The 17,275-nt window shown below is 47.5% G+C and overlaps 1 protein-coding gene across 1 annotated transcript; it reads right to left on the reverse strand.

Annotated features, from left to right (window-relative positions):
* Nucleotides 1-2,693: 2,693 nt before the first annotated feature.
* LOC142819113 (CMRF35-like molecule 8) lies at nt 2,694-11,451 on the reverse strand. Its single transcript, XM_089771916.1, has 4 exons — nt 10,686-11,451; nt 8,085-8,229; nt 7,538-7,666; nt 2,694-5,887 (listed from the first exon to the last, which is right to left on the reverse strand). Exons 1-4 carry the CDS (start codon nt 11,176-11,178, stop codon nt 5,881-5,883), a joined length of 774 nt encoding a protein of 257 aa, XP_089628042.1. The 5' UTR covers nt 11,179-11,451; the 3' UTR covers nt 2,694-5,880.
* Nucleotides 11,452-17,275: the final 5,824 nt, after the last annotated feature.

The following is a 17,275-nucleotide window of genomic DNA, read 5'->3' on the forward strand; positions in this document are numbered from 1 at the left end:
ATTATGTTTTTTGTGTCAACTCAGTGTCCTCCTCACACATTTTCAAATTCTGGTCACCTTATTTTAGAGCAAAGCATTGATTCTCTAGCAATCACATGGCTCCAGGAGCTGAGGCTTAAAGACAAGCACCAAATATCATGACAGTTGTGATACAATCACAAGAGATGGCATCACACACACTCCGGCTACGTCTACACTGGCCCCTTTTCCGGAAGGGGCATGTAAATTTCACCAGTCGTCGTAGGGAAATCCGCGGGGGATTTAAATATCCCCCGCGGCATTTAAATAAAAATGTCCGCCGCTTTTTTCCGGCTTTTAAAAAAGCCGGAAAAGTGCCCTTTGAAGTAGGAATAAGACCCTCCGGAAAAGGGCACTTTTTCCGGAGGATCGGGGCCAGTCTAGACGCTCTTTTCCGGCTTTTTTAAAAGCCGGAAAAAAGCGGCGGACATTTTTATTTAAATGCCGCGGGGGATATTTAAATCCCCCGCGGATTTCCCTACGACGACTAGTGAAATTTACATGCCCCTTCCGAAAAAGGGGCCAGTGTAGACGTAGCCCCCTAGTGTAGATCTGGTGCAGAAGTGCAAATTGTGTCTACACTAGGTGTTCTGCTCCCTCAACGCTCACTTAAGTTTGTTCCCTGGGATCTCTTCTCTGGGCCTTTGGTATGAATTTAAGCACATTCCGCAGCAGAGACCTGTCCCCCAGAGCAGAGTCCTTTTCTCTTCAAAGCTGGGCTTTCTCTCCTAGCCCAGCTCCCTTGGAGACCCTCCTGGCTCTGGGCTCAGTCTAGAGCCTGAAGACTCTGCCTATCGTAGGCCGCTTTGCCTGCTGAGAGCACATTGACTCCACTCCCGAGTCTTAGCTTAGGCCACGTCTCCCTGGTAGCTGCTGCCTGATCCACTGTGGCCTTGGGACTGTTTGCACCTCCCCTGCACCTCCAGTTGGTGGCTGGTCTGATGGCCACACCATTGGTAACTCTGCTCCTCCTCCGCAATCCCCACCCGCCTCCCCTAGTCCCACCGTGCCGCTGTTGTGGTGTTGGGCTTCTCTCCTCTTCTCAGTTCTGCCCAAGACCATGTGATGGCCCCTCCCCCAGCCCATTCCAACCAGATCCTCCTGGTTCCACCTCTACCAGCAATCCTCACAGCGCCCGTATCCTTCTCCCTGTGAAGTGTCCAAATCGAAACAGGGACCATCCAAAGTTCCCGGTTTCCTCTGCAAACGACTTTCTCCCTGGCAGAGCCAGTCCATGTTTTTATTTCCAGTGTAAACGTGGTTCTCAGTCTGCTGGTTGCTTGTGGCCCAATCCATGACATACAGGTAACTTACCTAGTGGGTGCATGTGGCCCACATCACTCGCAGAGAGCTGCATGTGCAGCCCACAGAGGTAAATTGGTTGATAACCTCTGGTATAAACATATCCACTGAGCCTTCATCTGTCGGGGTGTCTCCATCCCTTATTATGGCATAGGGCAGCCCTGCGGTTGTCCCCCCACAAGCATCCATGTAGGTCTGCAGCAACCATGAGTGTAACTATAAAAAGTCAAGAGTGTTTGATCGTTTAAAGATGCCTTTTTAAATCTTCAGTTGACGAGTGCACTTGGCTCGTCTTTTCAAACTTTTCTCCACTGACAGGTGCCTGGAAACTTTTAAAAAGGCAAACTCAGATCCTCCCCTAATCCTGATCATCAAGCAGTTGGGGCTTTAAACAAAGCACCGATCATTGTCAGATTCACACTGAAATTACGAGAGCTGGTAATGCTGCAAGCAACCGAGTGGATCTGGTGTGAGCGGTGTAGGCAGGGGGCTTAGCATGGAGATATAAAGGGGGCTGAGTTTAAAGGAGAGTGGCGTTTCTGTGTGCCAAGTGGGGAGGTGGGGCATATTCCCCCCCTCTCCTCCCTCCAGCATCCTCACGCAGTGTGGGGTTAATGTGTGGCTGGGACTACAGGCCCCTGGAAGTGCACAGGGTGGGGATGAGATCAGGGAGGAAAGCCTAGAGGGCACAAGGGCAAATATGGAATCTACAAGAAGGGGGAAGGAAAAATAGGAAAACTCCAAGTATGGAGACAGGAATATATCACTCGCTCACCCCAGCTTAGGCTCTTTCCTTCCTACTGCTGTGTGTGAGAGGATGGAAGTGACCGTGAGTTTAGCTAAGGGGCGAAATGGCTCAGATAAAGGAACAGGCATGAAGGGAAAACCATGAACTCCTTGGGTAGGAGGAGCAGAAATCATCCCAGGGAAGGGCAGCTGCGTCACCCTCACCATCACTCCTTTCTCACGACAGCTTTTGGCTCTTTTCTTTAAAATGCCTCCAAAGTCAATGGGCCAGTCACACGTTTCCTGCTGGATTCAGTGGATCCTTCAGCTTTTCAGAAACCCAAACATTTCATGTTCCCTGCCGGGTGTCTCAGGGCGTTTGGCTCTGTTCTCCCACTGCCCCTTCCACACACTTGACCAACCAGAGGGGGAAATGGAGCAGAAAGGGAGCAAGGAGCTGCTGGGGCGGCTTTTGAGATCTTCCCCACTCAGTAGCCTCCAAGACAGGGGTGAGCGATAAGTGGCCCAGGGACTGGACACAGCTCTGCAGGGTTATGCCTGGCAGGCCGCCAGACACTTCATTTACCTGCTTGTCCTCAGATGCTCAGATAACGAAAGCATCTGGTGACCTGCCAGCGGTGAACTGTCTCCAGCCCATGGGCCACCTATTGCCTGTCCCTGCTCCCAAACCAGTGCTCACCAACCAGGATCTACCGAGAGGTCTTGGAGCCTCTGACAGGGGATCCTGACTGGTTTGGCCGGGAAGCTATCAAGCGCTAGCACCTCAGTTGCCCCTCTTCCCACTGTCATGTTGCTCCTGCCCTCTGCCTGGACCTGTACCCTCAGGAGCCTCCTGCTTGCTGTGCAGGGGAGGGAGAAGAGGGGGGCGCTGATATCAAGGTGCCCCTCTCCCACTTCATACCCAACTCCACACAGAGAGAAGGGGATGGAGGGAGCTTGGCAGTGCAAATCTCTGTCACTCTCACACACTGTGTGTGTGTCTGTCATTCTCACAAACACTCACTGTCTTTCCCTCTCATCTCCCGACCCAACACACACGTGGTGGGTTCTTGTTATTTCTTTCACTGCTTGCAAAGTGGGTTAGTTTTGGTGTTTGACTGGTCTGTGCATTTCATCATCTTCACTTCTCTCTTACACTTACACTGAATTCTTTGAGGATTGAATTCTAACATGTGAACCTGCCATGGCTGGAGAAATTACCCCAGTGGTAACTGCTGCTCCTGGAAGTGGCTGGCATGTCCCTGCAACCATTGAGAGAAGAAGAGCAGGGGGTGTCCACATGCTGTTCTTGGCTGCAGACACCACTCCTGCAGCTCCCATTGATCAATAAGGGAGAACCGTAGTCAGTAGAAGCTGTGGGCTCAGTGCCTCTACACGAGGGGCAGCACATGGTGCCTTGGAGCCACTGCTGTACATGCCAGCTGCTTTCAGGAGTGGTTCAGGGATAGGGCAGGAGTACGCCTGCTCCACCACCCAGAATCTGTCTCAGTTAAGTGGTGCCCATCCAGATTCTGCTTCCTGAACCCCTGTCCCAGCCCTGAACCTGTCGGAGAGGACAGGACAGGGCCTCAAAGAAGGGGTCGAAAGGAATTGAGGCCAGGGTATTTGTAGTTGAGGTATATTTCATATTACACTTCAATTGAAAAAGTGATTTTGTGGTTAAAAAGGTTGCTGACCCCTGTCCTAGTCCTTACACACTTGGTTCCCACAAGAACTCAATTTGGCTTCAAATACATCACTGACATTGCTTTATTGGCTTAAATCAAGAGAGTGGACAGGTGTAGGATATACCACACATCTCCTGTGCGAAATCATGAATGAGCCGATATACACTCTGACACTAAATACTGTTGGTTAACAGATCAGACCACACACTAATGTTTGTAGCCAGTTCTTGTCTAGACCACAATCTTTTCCCATTCTGGAAGAAACCACACATTGCTTACTAGCCTACTAACACTTTTCTAGTAGCTGCATCTTTTACATATTTACAAAGCTACAGTCAATTCAAACTTTGTTCCTGTCCTTGCTCAGAACAGTCAGACATGGACTATAATTCAGTGTGTGCCAATTTTGGTCACTGTAATGTTCCAGTAATTAATGATAAAATATTGTATGTACTTATCTAAACATACAATATTCTATCCAGGTGCATTTGCGATAAAGAAAAAAACCACCAAACTTGTCCAAACACACATAAACCTAGATGCCTCCCCAAATCGAGGAAGGGGTTGGAAATAATATTCTACAAAGATCTGTGTGTCCGCTGTTCCACCATTCACCCAGTCGGTGTCTGTGGGAACTGTGCCTTGTGCCAGAGAAGTTGTGGGGTGGGGGAAGCAAACGGGCAACACAGCCAATCTGTGTGGAAATCTGTCTCTGCAGTTGGGCCTGTTTTCTTTCCTAAATGTCTTCAGTTTAGGAGAAAATGTGACTCCATTTAGCATCATCCTGACCTTGAGGCACAAATCCCAGCTCTTAGTCAGCCCCACCTCCCCTGAACCCTGAGAAATGACATGGCTTTGCAAGATTAAGAGGTCTGGGACAGTTGGGATTAAGGGAGAGAGAAGATTCCTCTGTATAACACCAGGTGGCAATTCCCTCACTTGACCATATGTCTCTATGGCCCGGTCTCCGCTACACAAGGGATCAAAGCTGCAGTGATCGATTCACTGGACCATCAAATTCTCACGTCTGCTGAAAACACGATAAATCAATCTTTGAGTGTGCGCCCATCGCCGCGGCATTCTATTTGCCTAGATGAAGTAGCTTGACAGTGAGGTCATGGGAGGCTAGACAAGGCCTATGACTATGTAGAGTCCAGTTGATTCAGGGCAGCCTTTGTCACTATTGGCTCTGACCCTGTAGTTTGGGTCACTCGCTGAGTCTACATCTACGCTGCCAAGTTCTGTTGACAAAATGTACAGCACTTGGTTCAGTGCAATGGGACGGCAGAGCTGATCTCTGCACATCTTGGGATTCCCTCCGACTTCTCCCATGTCCTCCTTATTTCATGGCAGCAGACTCAGGAGTAGCCCTGAGCTCTCCTAGCTGAGGAATGTCAATGCAGCACAGCAGCCCGCGTCCCTCCCCCTGCAGCACCAGTCTGCCAGCCGCTGTGTTTCTAGTGCAGGGCAGAACAGGAGCAGTCCAATGAGCAGCTCACTCAGCTGCTGGATACATCCAGGAGCTTTGAAAGGTGAAGGGAGCTCACCTGCTGGGCAGCAGACCTCCAAACTCTGAGCACAGCAAGCAGGGCAGGCATTGTGGGATACTGGTGGAAGCCAATTGTGGCAATAAACCAAACAGCAGGATCCACTCTAGCTCTTTGTCCATGATTGAGGGACGAGAAAACTCTCCCACAGGGTGGAAGTTGTCACTGAAAATGGGCGTTTTTCCTGACACTGTCACAGTGATGTTGCCAGAAGGCACTTTGTCGACAAAACGTGGTAGTACAGAGGTAGTCTTGGTGGAGTTACGTTTGCTTCATCAGGCATGGATTTGGCCCTAGGCTCTCCAATCCTTTGCTCGTATGACAAGAGCTTTTTCACTTGTTTTTCGCAAAAGAACTTTTGTCTCGCTGGCCAAACTGTTCTTCCTGGGGGCTTTTCTCTTTGATCCTCAAGTGATACAAACCTAGTTAGTCTGGTCTGGGAAACACAGAGATGGACACCTTCAGCAGACTCCGTGCTCTCGGGGAAATAGCTTCACTTGAGAGGAGAAGAAAACGAGATTCTTTGCATAGAATGCTTTGCCCAAAGCTGGAAACCAGCCTTCTCCTGCTACGTCTGGTTCTGCTTGCAAAGAGGCAGTTCATGAGCTGCAACAAAACCCACAGAAGCCCCCCAGGACAGAATGAGAAAGACTTGAGGCCAGTAACATTTTGCTCACTCCCATTAGGGAGTGAGTCTGGTTCTAGGAATCCCTCCCTGATCAGGAATATTGAGCAGCGATGGCTCCTTCTTTCCACTCAAACTCATCCCAGTTATGTATAAGGGTTTGTCAAAATGTGGCCAGACTAGTACAGCAGAGGGCCACAAGGGGGCACAAGTGAGGCAGCCAGGCAGGAGAGGAAGCAGACTCAGTAGCCCACAGGACACATAGGGTAAGTCTACACAGCAGAGTTATTGTAGAATAACTGACGTTATTTCGAAATAACAAAGAGCTCACCTCCACAGCAAGCCATTATTTTGAAATTAATTCAAGCTGGAGAATTTCTTATTCCAACTCCTGTAACCATCAATTCACGAAGAGTAAGAGAAGTCGAAGGAAGAGCGCTCTTCCTTCAACTTCCTGCTGTGTAGACAGCACCAAAAGCCGAATTAAGGTGTTTCGACTTCAGCTAAGCAATTGACACAGCTGCAGTTGTGTAGCTTAATTTGAGTTTTGCCCTGCAGTGTAGATATGCTCATAGGAGCTATACGATGGGGAAGGGGTGGATTGTTGGCTCCACTTCCCGCCATGAACCTGGCAGCTTGGTTGTGCTGTTGTAAAATGATGCTGAACGAGTTTTTGAGCTGGGGAACAGAGCGGCACCCTCCCCTGCTGCTGTAAGCATCCAGTACTGCCTCCTAGTGCTGAGGCTGGCTGCCAGGAGCCAAGTGGGCCCATCAGATAGGCCCTTGTGCCCAGCAATTGGCATCCTGCACATGGGTCAGGTGGCTGGGAGCTCACATCTGGGCCTACTGGCTAGCAGGACCGTGGGAGGCCAAGACACTGGAGAATGAGAGTGCAGGCTGGGTACGTCCAAAACCTGGGGTACTACAGCACCCCTTACATCTCTCCTGTCCATGCCTAGTCTGATGTACCACTGGAAATACTCCGCACCAGTGGATCTGACTGTTTCCTCCATCTCTGAAGCAGGAGGGAGAATGGAAGGGACATTGTAAATTGGTCTGTCACTATGGCTGTGTCTACACTGGCCCCTTCTTCGGAAGAGGCGTGCTAATTTCTAACTTTGGAATAGGGAAATCCGCGGGGAATTTAAATATCCCCCGCGGGATTTAAATAAACATGGCCTCCGCTTTTTTTCCGGTATGGGGAAAAGCCGGAAAAGAGCGTCCAGACTGACGCGATCCTCCAGAATAAAGCCCTTTTCCGGAGGATCTCTTGAAGTAGGAATAAGAGATCCTCCGGAAAAGGGCTTTATTCCGGAGGATCGCGCCAGTATGGACGCTCTTTTCCGGCTTTTCCCCAAGCCGGAAAAAAAGCGGAGGCCATGTTTATTTAAATCCCGCAGGGGATATTTAAATCCCCCACGGATTTCCCTATTCCAAAGTTAGAAATTAGCACGCCTCTTCCGAAGAAGGGGCCTGTCTAGACGTAGCCTATATGTCATGATCCCCTCCCCCCACTGCCTCCCATTCCGGCAATTGAACAATTCACGGCACATTACTTATGTCACAGTACAGCTAGGATTGAGCACCCCAATGGAGTGTCACCCCACAGTGTGGGTGTAGCATATTCTCACCGTGTCCGTCTGGACACCATCTCCCTGCAGCTTTTCCGGTCCCGCACGCTCCCCCAGGTGGCAGCACAGACTATGCCCAGGAAAACGAGGCCCTTCGATAAGCCCAAGAGCAGGATAAGGATGGTGAATCTGTGCAGCGGAAATACAATAAAAACACTGAACTTCTGTAGATTTCACCAGACGCCTCCAATAAAACATTCTGCGGTGGCTCTCAGGCTGAAGACGTGCCCAGAATTTCACTACAGAAATGCAACACCCAGCCCAGCTCCCCTCCCTGCCCTGATATGGAATCCCAGCATCTCCGTATGGGATTCATTCCTGCTGTTCTACAGTCTCATGCGACAGGACCCAGACAGCCCCCGGCCAGAGCTACTCTGCATCTAGAGTGGCCATTTCCCTACATATTCACCTCCAGGTTCTTGCTGAGAAAAGCAACGTTCCTTTTTCTATGGGACGTTATCACCCAGGATGTCACTCCTCTTTGGATCCTGCCTGTGCACTGGGAGAAGTGGCCAGACAGACAAGGGGCGGGGGCGGTGCCACTCACCGTGTAGGGGTGGTGTCTGCGCTAGCGGAAAAAGTAGATTCAGTCGTTGTTGGAGAAGGTGAATCTGGCTGCTTTGTTATTTGTGGTGTCTCTATAGTTGGGCTTTGGGGTGGAACATCTGTAATTGGGCTTCTGGGAGAAACATCTGTAGATATCGACAGAGCCAGCCCACGTTACAAATCCACCCAGCCTCCCATGTTTGGCACAATCTGATTGTTCATGAAGCTCAGAACATTCACCCGAAAGTTCTGCTTTCTCAGAACATTCACCCGTAAGTTTTTGCCACTTTCATGCCGATAAAACAGAAACCTGCCTCAGATAACTGGAGCACATATGAAGACAATGAGGCCTTCCAGTGCATGTAGCTCTGTTAAAAACTCCCTGGACTATGTTAGCTTCAGGGCATTTGTACCCAGCCATCTGTAGCACTTAGTAGGGTGTCTTGTCCCTGCTCTTGAACTGTGAGAGCTTTATCTTGACTCCAATTGTGGGCAGGCCGTGCATGCATGTGTGGCTGACAGTAGCAAATGACAAATGTGCATCTTATTAGTAGGAATATGAAAGTGTAACCATGTGGACAGTTACATGCAGGCTCCCAGTACATGCAGGGAGCTAGCTTAATATCGGCTCCCTGTAGGCGCTGGGCCCTGGGGAGCCAACTGTTGCCCTGCCTGTAATCGTTGAAATTCTCAGCTGTTACACCGTCACTTAATTAAACACATTTTAACATCTCTACTTGTCAGGTGTGTGTTAAACGGGGCAGGTGTTTGTAGGCTCCACTATCAGCTGCACCAGCAACACTCACTCAATTCATTTCATAGTCTAGTGCAGTGCTCACCAACCTTTTTCATGCCAAGATCACTTTTTGAGTTTACCTGCAACCCAAGATCTACCCCAAGACAGTGTTGTAGAATAAACCGTCTGTTTTTTATTTATACTAGATACATCTAAAATCAAGTATTTATAATGATACATTTTGTCCTCTATTCACCAAGCCTCACCTGTGACTGCACATTATCTACCAGTGCCCCCACGGAGCAAAGGGGGGAAGCTCTCCACCATCAAGCATCCTGCCCTGTTCACAGCAGCGTTCTACCCACCAAGGGTGCCCCAGCATGGTGAGCCTCACCGTGCCCTGGCTCCAGCCGGAGCAAAGGGGGGCAGCTGGCCCAGTGTTCCTTCTAAGATTTTCCATCCATGAGCGGACTAAGTTTTGTCTTGTGCCTCAAGATTGAGGCCATGTGTGCTTGTTCATATGTGTGCCACCATTGCACCTATCAGTTACTAACCCAACACACACACACACACACACACACACACACACACACACACACACACACACTTACATACATGTTATGGAGGAAAGAATACTAACACAGCCCTTTCCCAATCTCAAAGAATAAAAAGAACTGGTACAGTGGCACTTTTACCCCCGCAACTTTATAACGATGGCTGAACCTAAGTGCCAATGTCCTGTCCTGTCTTTGTCCTGCAATCTGCTTATTGACCAGCCCTACACTATGTGATTTGTCACCACACACAACACAGGAGGCCTTACAGTCATTCTGAAGGAAATGGGGGCTTCCTAACAAATGAGCCAGTAAACAATGTATTGTGATGGTTGCAGTAGGTACAAGAACAATCCCATTTACACTTTGTAACTGTAATAAATTTAGCTAAGGTGGGATTGCTGAAACATGGAAGGAGAGGATGGAACTAAACATCGCTAAAATACAGAAGTTATCAAAGCCCAGGCCAAAGGAGATCTCAGCTGGAAAAAACAAACAAACCTTAGTCAAAGCTTAAATATGAGAATGAATAACAGTTTAGAAATGTAAACAACTTTCCTTACATTTGTTCATAATTTGCAATTTATAAATATACCCCCCCCCCCCCCAAAGCTCTTTGAAAGTCTAAAATCATTTTAAAAACAAAAGAGTCTCTTGATCTCTGTTCTGGTTACTCAGGGCAGGTTTCTGTTTTCTCTGTCGGGAAGCGGCAAAACATTTCTTCGTGATGAAACTTAAACTGAGGTCTCTGCTGCTCTTGGCTGCACCCTTCCTCCATCCCCACTCGCTAAATATTTGGGATACCTGGGTACAGTAAAGGGGGGATGGGTATGGAGGAGCTGCCACCTCTCCTCCTGTTCTATCTACCCTGCGCCTCCCCTTCCCTCTTTCTCTCGCATCCTTTCTCCTGCCTTATGCATCAGGGCTGTGCCCCTCCCCAGTTCTGCCCCCTGGGGAAACGCCCGCATCTTGTCTCGGCTCGGCCAGTGACTGGCGGGGGCTGAGCCCAGGAACCTCAGTAGTGGGAGTGACCGGCCGTTGTCCCAAGGGGGCGCTGTGGGGCTGGCAGGGACTGGGCGGTGCTGAGCAAAGGTGCTGTGGGCGCAGCGGGGGGGCTCGATGGCTGGAGTACCGTAGGGGGCAGCGCCCTCCCTCTGAGCCCCCACAGCTCTGGGCCCAGCCCCTGTGCGGGGGGGCTGTGGGGTCTGGGTCACAGCAGATCTGCCCTTCACCCTCCTGCCGCCCCAAGGCAGCGCCGGCCGCGCCCGACCCCGGCAGCCCTGACACTGGCGGGGGCAGCGCGGGGATTTACCTGGGGAGACGGAGACTGACACCGTGTGCCTGCGATCAAGCTGCAGAGCCCTCTCTACCCCGCAGAGGTAAGTGCCGGCGTCGGCCAGTGTCAGGTTCTCCACGGTCACAGTGAACACGCGCTGGGTGCGATTGTCTCGGATGGAGAATCTGCCCCGAGTCACCTCGGTCTCCCGCTCTGTGGTCTCAACTAAGTGTCCGTCGGAACAGCGCCACGTTTCTAGCCCAGTTCCTCCCCGGCACCAGAACTTCGAATTCTCCTCATCGCCCTCCGCATACCAGCACCGCACAGTCACCGACCCGCCCGGGCGGCCGCGCACTGACCCGGGGCCCGTCACTGCCCAGCAGCCTGCGAGAGACAGAGACAGTGAGACACGGGCACCCCTCTGGCTGCCAGCAGCAATGCCATGTCCCCAGTGCCCGGAGACGGGGCGATGCTTCAGTGTCTGGAAGGACAGGCAGGGGGTCAGTGTCTGCACTATCTGGGTTTCCATGGTTACCCGTCCAAAAACCTGACACCTTAACGCTGTGCCATGGGAAGGAGAGCAAGTGCCACTCTCCCCTGGGCCTGGCTCGGAGCAGGTGCGGGCAGCTCTGCTCTCAGCAGGTTAATGAATCCGTGTAAAAGAGGGGCCTCGAAATGAGTCTTGATTCTCATTACAGGACTATGCAGCACTTTAAAGTCTAACAAGATGGTTTATTAGGTGATGAGCTTTCGTGGGCCAGACCCACTTCCTCAGATCAAATAGTGGAAGAAAATAGTCACAACCGTATATACCAAAGGATACAATTTTTAAAAAATGAACACATATGAAAAGGACAAATAACATTTCAGAACAGAAGAGGGATGGGGGGGAGAGGGTCCATCTTGTTAGTTTTTAAAGTGCTACATAGTCCTGTATTTTGTTTCAGCTACACCAGACTAACACGCTACATTTCTATCTTGATTCTCATTGGCACTCATGTCTCTTTGCCCCACTCTGGTGGGGCAGAGAGGCTGAGAGAGGACGCCACAGTGAATTATAGTTTTGACTACTGAGATTTCCAGTAGGAACATTTCCTACAGCAAACATTCTGCTTCAACAAAATATTTGGATTTTTTAATTGGGGATAGTGACAGGACAAGTTCAATTTCATACCGACTTTTGAAAATGAAATACTTGTTTTCCTTTTCACCTAAAATGTCAGTTTGTTTTGGTTTTCCAGTTCAGGTTCCTGGTTTGGTTGCTGTTCTCCAGAGAATGCCAAACGTGCAACATGCCAGGGGAGTTCATCGATATAAACTGGACTAGTTTGACAATTTGTAAAACACAGTTTAGAAGGTGTTAATTAGGCTGAGCTAGTTTGTTTGATTTCACATAGTATCTGTAAATGCTAATCTAGACAAGGGATCAGAAAAGAGCAACACCTCCATCCTGAAAGGTTTACTCCTGTGCTTCAGGTTAAGCACAAGGGCCCTTGGGCTGGTTTCATAGGGACTCAGCCTTAATGTAAATTGGTTGGACTAATCATGAATATGAAGGATGGGCAAGTATTTATAATATTAGGCTCCAAATTGGTATTTTTATTCACTTTTGCTACAGTTATTGTTTGATTATTTTATTTAAAAAAACTGCCTTTGAATGTCACTTAAAAAATATTCAGTAGACAACGCACATCCCAAAAACCCCACTTGTATCAAGTATCAAGTACTTCACTATGTCCCTGATAGCAAGGTTTCAGTAGGGTTTATAGCATACAATATAGCATCCCCTCTTATTTTTACATGTTCATCTCCAGAGCTGCTCTAAAAGTTTGATGTGAATAATATTTCTTGAAATTGCTAGTAATTTTTCAGCAAAGAATTGTAATAAATAATGTTTTCCATTGTTTGACCATCTGTGCTAAAATTCTCCCTTTGAACTTAAATTTTCCTCACTTAGACTTTACAGATCACTTTCTCTGCAAAGAAATGAGTCTGCTGACACAGATTCTGTGTTGAAAGCTTCTCTATCCTGCACACTTTGAAAGTTCTATCTCCCATGACAGTTACTTAGATCCATGACAGAGCATACCTGAGACTTTCAAGATCAGTTGGTGAAGCTGGCAAAGCTTGTAATCTCTCCAAACCCAAGAGCTGTGTGATCTGCAAAAAGCCCATGTCATTCTCACCTGGGAAAAGACTCCAAAGTAAAACAGAGAAAAGCTTCATGGTCTGGATTCCATCAGCAGGTGAATCTCTTCTCCAGAATTTCTAAATTCTTGAAGAGATCAGTCAGGGTCCCTCTTTCTTAATTGTGGGAGTTGAAAATGAAACCCCGGAACTCACTGACCAGATCTATGACGTGACATTTCTAAGTCTCCCAGCTGACCACTTCCCTTTCCAAAGCTGGGTGTTCACTGCAGAAAGAAGCTGCTAAGTTGACATTCTCTGATGATTGGTGTTTGCTACTTTTAAAAAGGCGAGGCAGGGTTAAAGGAAATGTTGCAATCGCACAGGATGAAAGAACAGCTGGGCCACACTTCCCATCATGTGTTTACTGACTGCCATGCTAAGACTTTGTCTGACTCTACACTGACGTTTAGGAGCTGGCACACCTACAGAGATTAGAGCTGAATTGGTGCAAACCCCGTATTACCAATGTCAAGCATTCAAAAGTCACATGCAGATCTTTGAAAAAAATTGTCTTTCTTGTCCTACTTTTCCAAAAAAATATATCCCGCTCTTTTTTAAAGTAACATTATACTGCAACTGAACCCCTGTTAAAAGGCTAAATATAAAGTAAAAGTACATTTAGAGGGTATTTATGAAATGTTATTATTTATTTTGAGCCATTTTAATATAATGTCAATGTGATTTTTTTAGTGGACACAATTAACCCTAAAAATGACATAGAAAAGAAAATGCCATTTCAATGAGAATTTTAAAAAGGAATTTAGTTTCATCAGAATTGTGGATGAAACAAAAGATGATTCGTTAGTGAAGTGTACTGTCTGTTCGGTGGAATTCAGTGTGGCAGGAGTTGGCCGATCCAGCATAACGAAGCATGTTTCATCAAACAAACATCAACATTCTTTAACATAGGCATCAATGTCCCAGAAAGTTACAGACTTCTTAGGAAATACATCATTTGGAGAAGACAAAAAGAATTTAGCAGCTGCCGAAGATCTCACTGCGTACCACACTGTGATGCACAATCAAAGTTTTCGGAGCATGGACTGTATATCAAAACTGAATAGAGTACTTAATAATAAAAAATTCCATTATGCCAGAACTAAAGGAGAGGCTATTATTTGCAATATTTTTCAAACTTACGCACAAGAGAATTTGAAGACAGATTTAGATGATGCTAAATTTGTTACACTTCTTTCGGATGTTTAAACCACAAAGATACAAAATTGTATCCAATGTTAGTTCGTTACTTCAATTTTGAAAAGGGTATTCATATCAAAGTTTTGAATTTGGAAGCAATTGATGGTGAGACATCTAAAATAATATCCAATCATATAAAAAATTAGTGGATAATCATAATTTGAATGATAAAGTTATTGCAATGTGTGCCGATAACACAAATACTAATTTTGGTGGTGTAAATCGCAAGGCGATAAAAATGTTCATAAGAAAATGATGTATTTACTTGGGAAAACGATTATTGGAATCGGTTGCAATACCCATATTGTATCTAATGCCATCAATACAGCATCAAGCTTAATGTCCATCGATGTTGAAGTTGTGATACCTCAAATTTATTTACATTTTGAACAATTCACTGTAAGAGTTATATCATTAAAGACTTTTTGCGAAGAAGCCTCAATTGAATATAAAAAACTGTTTGGAATTTCGAAAACAAGATGGTTAACTTTAATGCCAGCGATTGAACGAGTGCTGCAATTGTTCAAGCCTTTAAAATCATATTTTCTAAGTCTGGAAAAATGTCCACTGATCTTGAAAAACTTTTTTAAGAATGAATCTGCTGAAGTAACTTTGTATTTTGTTCACAATCAAGCAACTTTGTTCCAGTCAGTAATAAAAAGTATTGAAAAAGAGCATATAACTTCTACAGAACTGGGATTGCATGTTAAACAATTAAAGGAGCAACTTCAATCACGTCTTGAGTCCAATTTCCTTCCATTGATTGTAATTACTAATTTAAACAAATTACAAGAGAGCAATCTGGGAATGAAGAAAGAATATACGAGGGAGGCGATGAGCTTTTATAAAAATGCTCTTGAATATCTAGAAAATTGAACTTAGCATGATGAACCAGTATAAATGTTTGATTGGATTCTGCTGAATGAAGAATTTCAGTGGACTAAAATCCTTGAAACAGTTTTATTTGTTAAAGAAAAATTTAGCATCACAATATATGACAATTTATTGTTTGACTAAGTACGAAGAATTAACAATATAATAAAAGACAATGAATGGATTGAATGCGAAATTGATAAAAAATTGATAGAGATATTTAATTTCTTAAAAGAGCGACAAAGATTCATGTTTTTAATGTTATATGATTGTTTTTGTTAAGTCTGTTTGTCTTCTAAGACAACTAATATTGTGATAATTCATTTATATGATTATTTATATACACATACAAGTATGTTTTTTGTGTCAACTCAATGTCCTTCTCGCACATTTTCAAATTCTGGTCACCTTATTTTAGAGCAAAGCATTGATTCTCTAGCAATCACATGACTCCAGGAGCTGAGGCTTAAAGACAAGCACCAAATATCATGACAGTGGTGATACAATCACAAGAGATGGCATCACACACACTCCTAGTGTAGATCTGGTGCAGAAGTGCAAATTGTGTCTACACTAGATGTTCTGCTCCCTCAACACTCACTTAAGTTTGTTCCCTGGGATCTCTTCTCTGGGCCTTTGGTATGAATTTAAGCACATTCCGCAGCAGAGACCTGTCCACCAGAGCAGAATCCTTGTCTCTTCAAAGCTGGGCTTTCTTTCCTAGCCCTGCTCCCTTGGAGACCCTCCTGGCTCTGGGCTCAGTCTAGAGCCTGAAGACTCTTCCTATCCTAGGCCCCTTTGCTTGCTGAGAGCACATTGACTCCACTCCCCTGAGTCTTAGCTTAGGCCACGTCTCCCCGGCAGCTGCTGCCTGATCCACTGTGGCTTTGGAACTGTTTGCACCTCCCCTGCCACCCCCAGTTGGTGGCTGGTCTGATGGTCGCACCATTGGTAACGCTGCTCCTCCTCCGTAATCCCCACCCACCTCCCCTAGTCTCACCCTGCCGCTGTTGTGGTGTTGGGCTGCTCTCCTCTTCTCAGTCCTTCCCAAGGCCACGTGATAGCTCCTCCCTCTTCCCATTCCAACCAGATCCTCCTGGTTCCACCTCACCCCACCTCTACCAGCAATCCTCACAGCGCCCGTATCCTCCTCTGGGAAAAGAATCCAAATCAAAACAGGGACCATCCAAAGTCCCCAGTTTCCTCTGCACACGACTCACTCTCTGGTAGAGACAGTGGGTTATATGGACCTGTGGTGCCCAGACCCCAGCAACATTCTTGGCCTGGGGGTTCTGCTCCAGCAAAGTTTGGGCCTGGGTCTCTCCCTCAACCGTGCCTGCTGCACCCATGCACCTTCTCCAGTGCAACCCTTCCCACCTGGCTTGCCAGCCCCAGACAATCGAAAAAAGGCCCAGTGCCCCTGCCAGAGCGAGGAGCCCTAGGTAAATGCTTCCCCCCTCCTCTCCTGCCCCCAACTTTCCCCCAAATCCCTCCCAGACCCTGACACTTTACCCCTCCTGCAACCAAACTCCCTCCGAGAGCCTGCATCCTACACTCCAATTCCCTGCCCGAGCCCAGAGCCTGCAGCAGCCTCCAAGCTCCCTCCAAGAGCCTTAGGCAGGTGGGAGGGAGGGAGTTTGAGTCGGGGAGAGGTGCACGAGATGGCCAACATTTCCACAAACCTGCAACCTCTGCTCCCTGGGAAAATCAGGTTTCTGTGAGACGGCTGGGACCCTCCTTTCAGACCAGTGGAAGGTGAAACCTGCAGACCCAGGGACCAGTTCTGTAATGGGAAGTTTCTAGCTCTCTCAGCTGCCCACTTCTGTTGGAAGAGGTGGGTGTTTCACTATGGCTATGTCTACACTGCAGGGTTTTGCCGGCAGAGAATATGCTAATGACAGTGTGACAAATGCTAATGAGTAGTGTAGACGTAGCCTATGAGAGGAAGTTGTTTGACATGTATTCCCGATGGGGGTGTTTACTTTTGCATTAAGCGGAGGGGGTCACAGTGTGACTGTGACTGATGGTGGTAGAGCCCTGAACAATGTTGCTCATTGCTACACAGCCTAAGGCTGGGTCACCAAGTGCCCTTAGACTCCTTCGTTTGCCCTGTGCCAGCTGATTGGGCTAAGGGGCCTGGGCTCCAGGGTGTGTAATTGCAGTGTAGACAGGCTGGGACCCTCTCATCTTGTAGAGTCCTAGAATGTTGGCTGCAGGCCAAGCCCAAAGCCCCAAGCTGCAGTTACAGGCCCTTGGCCTGGGCCCTGTGAGCCCACATCAGCTGGAGCAGACCAGTTGCATGTTTTTATTTCCAGTGTAAACATGGTTCTCAGTCTGCTGGTTGCTTGTGGCCCAATCCATGACAT

This window comes from Pelodiscus sinensis, chromosome 20, assembly GCF_052426305.1.
Source record: "Pelodiscus sinensis isolate ZL-2025 chromosome 20, ASM5242630v1, whole genome shotgun sequence".
In the NCBI taxonomy this organism is placed as follows: domain Eukaryota; kingdom Metazoa; phylum Chordata; order Testudines; family Trionychidae; genus Pelodiscus; species Pelodiscus sinensis.